The sequence below is a fragment of the Puccinia triticina genome, chromosome 15A (genome assembly GCF_026914185.1).
Source record: "Puccinia triticina chromosome 15A, complete sequence".
Lineage (NCBI taxonomy): Eukaryota > Fungi > Basidiomycota > Pucciniomycetes > Pucciniales > Pucciniaceae > Puccinia > Puccinia triticina.
The window spans coordinates 871,070-872,669 of NC_070572.1; the positions used below are offsets into that span (position 1 = coordinate 871,070).

At 57.9% G+C, this 1,600-nt stretch overlaps 2 protein-coding genes across 2 annotated transcripts; one reads left to right on the plus strand and one right to left on the minus strand.

Moving 5' to 3' along the window:
* Positions 1 to 336: 336 nt before the first annotated feature.
* Positions 337 to 741, minus strand: PtA15_15A102 (uncharacterized protein; the record flags this gene model as incomplete). Its single annotated transcript, XM_053163275.1, has 2 exons — positions 337 to 509; positions 687 to 741. The coding sequence occupies 2 exons, from the start codon at positions 739 to 741 to the stop codon at positions 337 to 339; spliced, it is 228 nt and encodes a 75-aa protein (XP_053027266.1).
* Positions 742 to 1,318: 577 nt separating this feature from the next.
* PtA15_15A103 (uncharacterized protein) lies at positions 1,319 to 1,600 on the plus strand (the record flags this gene model as incomplete). The annotated part of the gene is made up of 1 exon (XM_053163276.1): positions 1,319 to 1,600. The coding sequence occupies one exon, from the start codon at positions 1,319 to 1,321 to the stop codon at positions 1,598 to 1,600; it is 282 nt and encodes a 93-aa protein (XP_053027267.1).

Genomic DNA, 1,600 nt, shown 5'->3' on the forward strand with positions numbered 1-1,600 from the left:
GGGAACCCAAGATCCCAATTTCTACATACCTCTTTGTATTGGCTTTTTCAAAAGATTTGCAGGGGAAACCCTTGATCTAAATTTCCGCAAAAGTGTGGACGCAATATAATTCAATTTACCACAGAATGTTTTGATAGCAGCATCCTAATCAATTTATGAGTTGGATGCCGGTCAGCTGAGTCTATATTCTCACAATCCATTGGGCGGAGATCCTGAGGTGAGAGGAGAGGATATCTTTTCGGCGGCATCGGAAGATGTGGGGAATGAGCCGGGCGAGCATGCTGTGGACATGGGCTGCCCCCGGAGCTGTTTAACCTGTGAGCGACGATGGTCAAGCTATGCAGTTGCGGAGTAGCGGGTCGAGTGCCTTCCCACTCTTGGATCCGGCCTCCGCTCGACGAGTGGTACCTTTGGCTGGGCGTGCTTGAGTCTGCAGGGCTGGATGGCCTGGCTGATGAGCTCGTGGAAGTTGTCCTTGGTCGTCGTCGATGTCCGTCGCTGTCCTCCTCCTGTGATGCTCGTCCTCGGTCGCAGCCAGCGAGGCGAGCTCCCGGCTGGTTTCATGTTGTTTATCGGGAGTGCAACGGGAGGTAGGCGGAGTCCATGGGACCGTCCAAAGCCTGAGCCCTGTAGAGCGTCAGATCCGGGCGCATCCCCATGCGGCCGGGCTGGCCTGTACTTCATACTAGGACAGCCCATCGAGATACAGGGCAGGAGGGGCCGATGGGGCGAGGGAACCATCCCTGGGGGACTCGCTCATAGTCCAGAGACCTATCCAGTCTCCCCCCCCCAGAGTTCCCTCCAGTATCCTCTTCGCTCTCCCCACCAAATCTCCTACCCCTACCGAAGCTCTGAGTTGCGGAAACCGCAAAAAGTCAATTTCTTTCACCTCCCACCCGCCCTACTAAGTTAAAGACATGCACACCCAGGCGTGGGGTCTAGCGCCTGGCCCTCACACCCCTGGGTGTGTGCCTGCTCCCGGAAGGCCCGCTCCGCGATCCTCCCTCCCTCACGTGCACAGCCCGGCCTGGGAATCCCCTCCCGGGATCCATGGCCGAGGCACGGCACGGAGGAGAGGCTGGAAAAGTGGATCGGGGATCACCCCCTTCCCCCGACCCACACGTGGGAGCCTTGGGAAGCCGGTACTCGGCTTCCGGGGCTCCCTAGGCACCTAAAAGGTGCTGAACACGTGAGCAGTGTCCAGTAGGACGACAGTAAAGGCTCGCGCCTCCCGCGCGGGAGAAAGCGCAAACCGCGCCGCAGTCGTGAGACGAGGCCGGAGCCGCTCCAGAGGGTCCTCCCTAGGCACCTAGGTAGAATGGATTGGCCCCTGCTGACCTCGGATTCGGAGAAACACTCCAACCAAAGAATGTTATGTAAGGAGCTCCCTCAACAAAACTCCCTCCCAATCGGATGCCAGAACAAAGAAACGAACAACCAAAGCTTCAAGCCCCCGATTCTCGTCAACGAGCAACTTTCGGTCGTCGGTTCGAGAGCAGGTGGTGCTCTGTTGGTCCCTCAATTGCCAACCAGTACCGGTCTCTATGGTACGCTCATTGCCGGTGTGCTCATGGCCAGTGTCTCCTATTCGCCCTTGTAG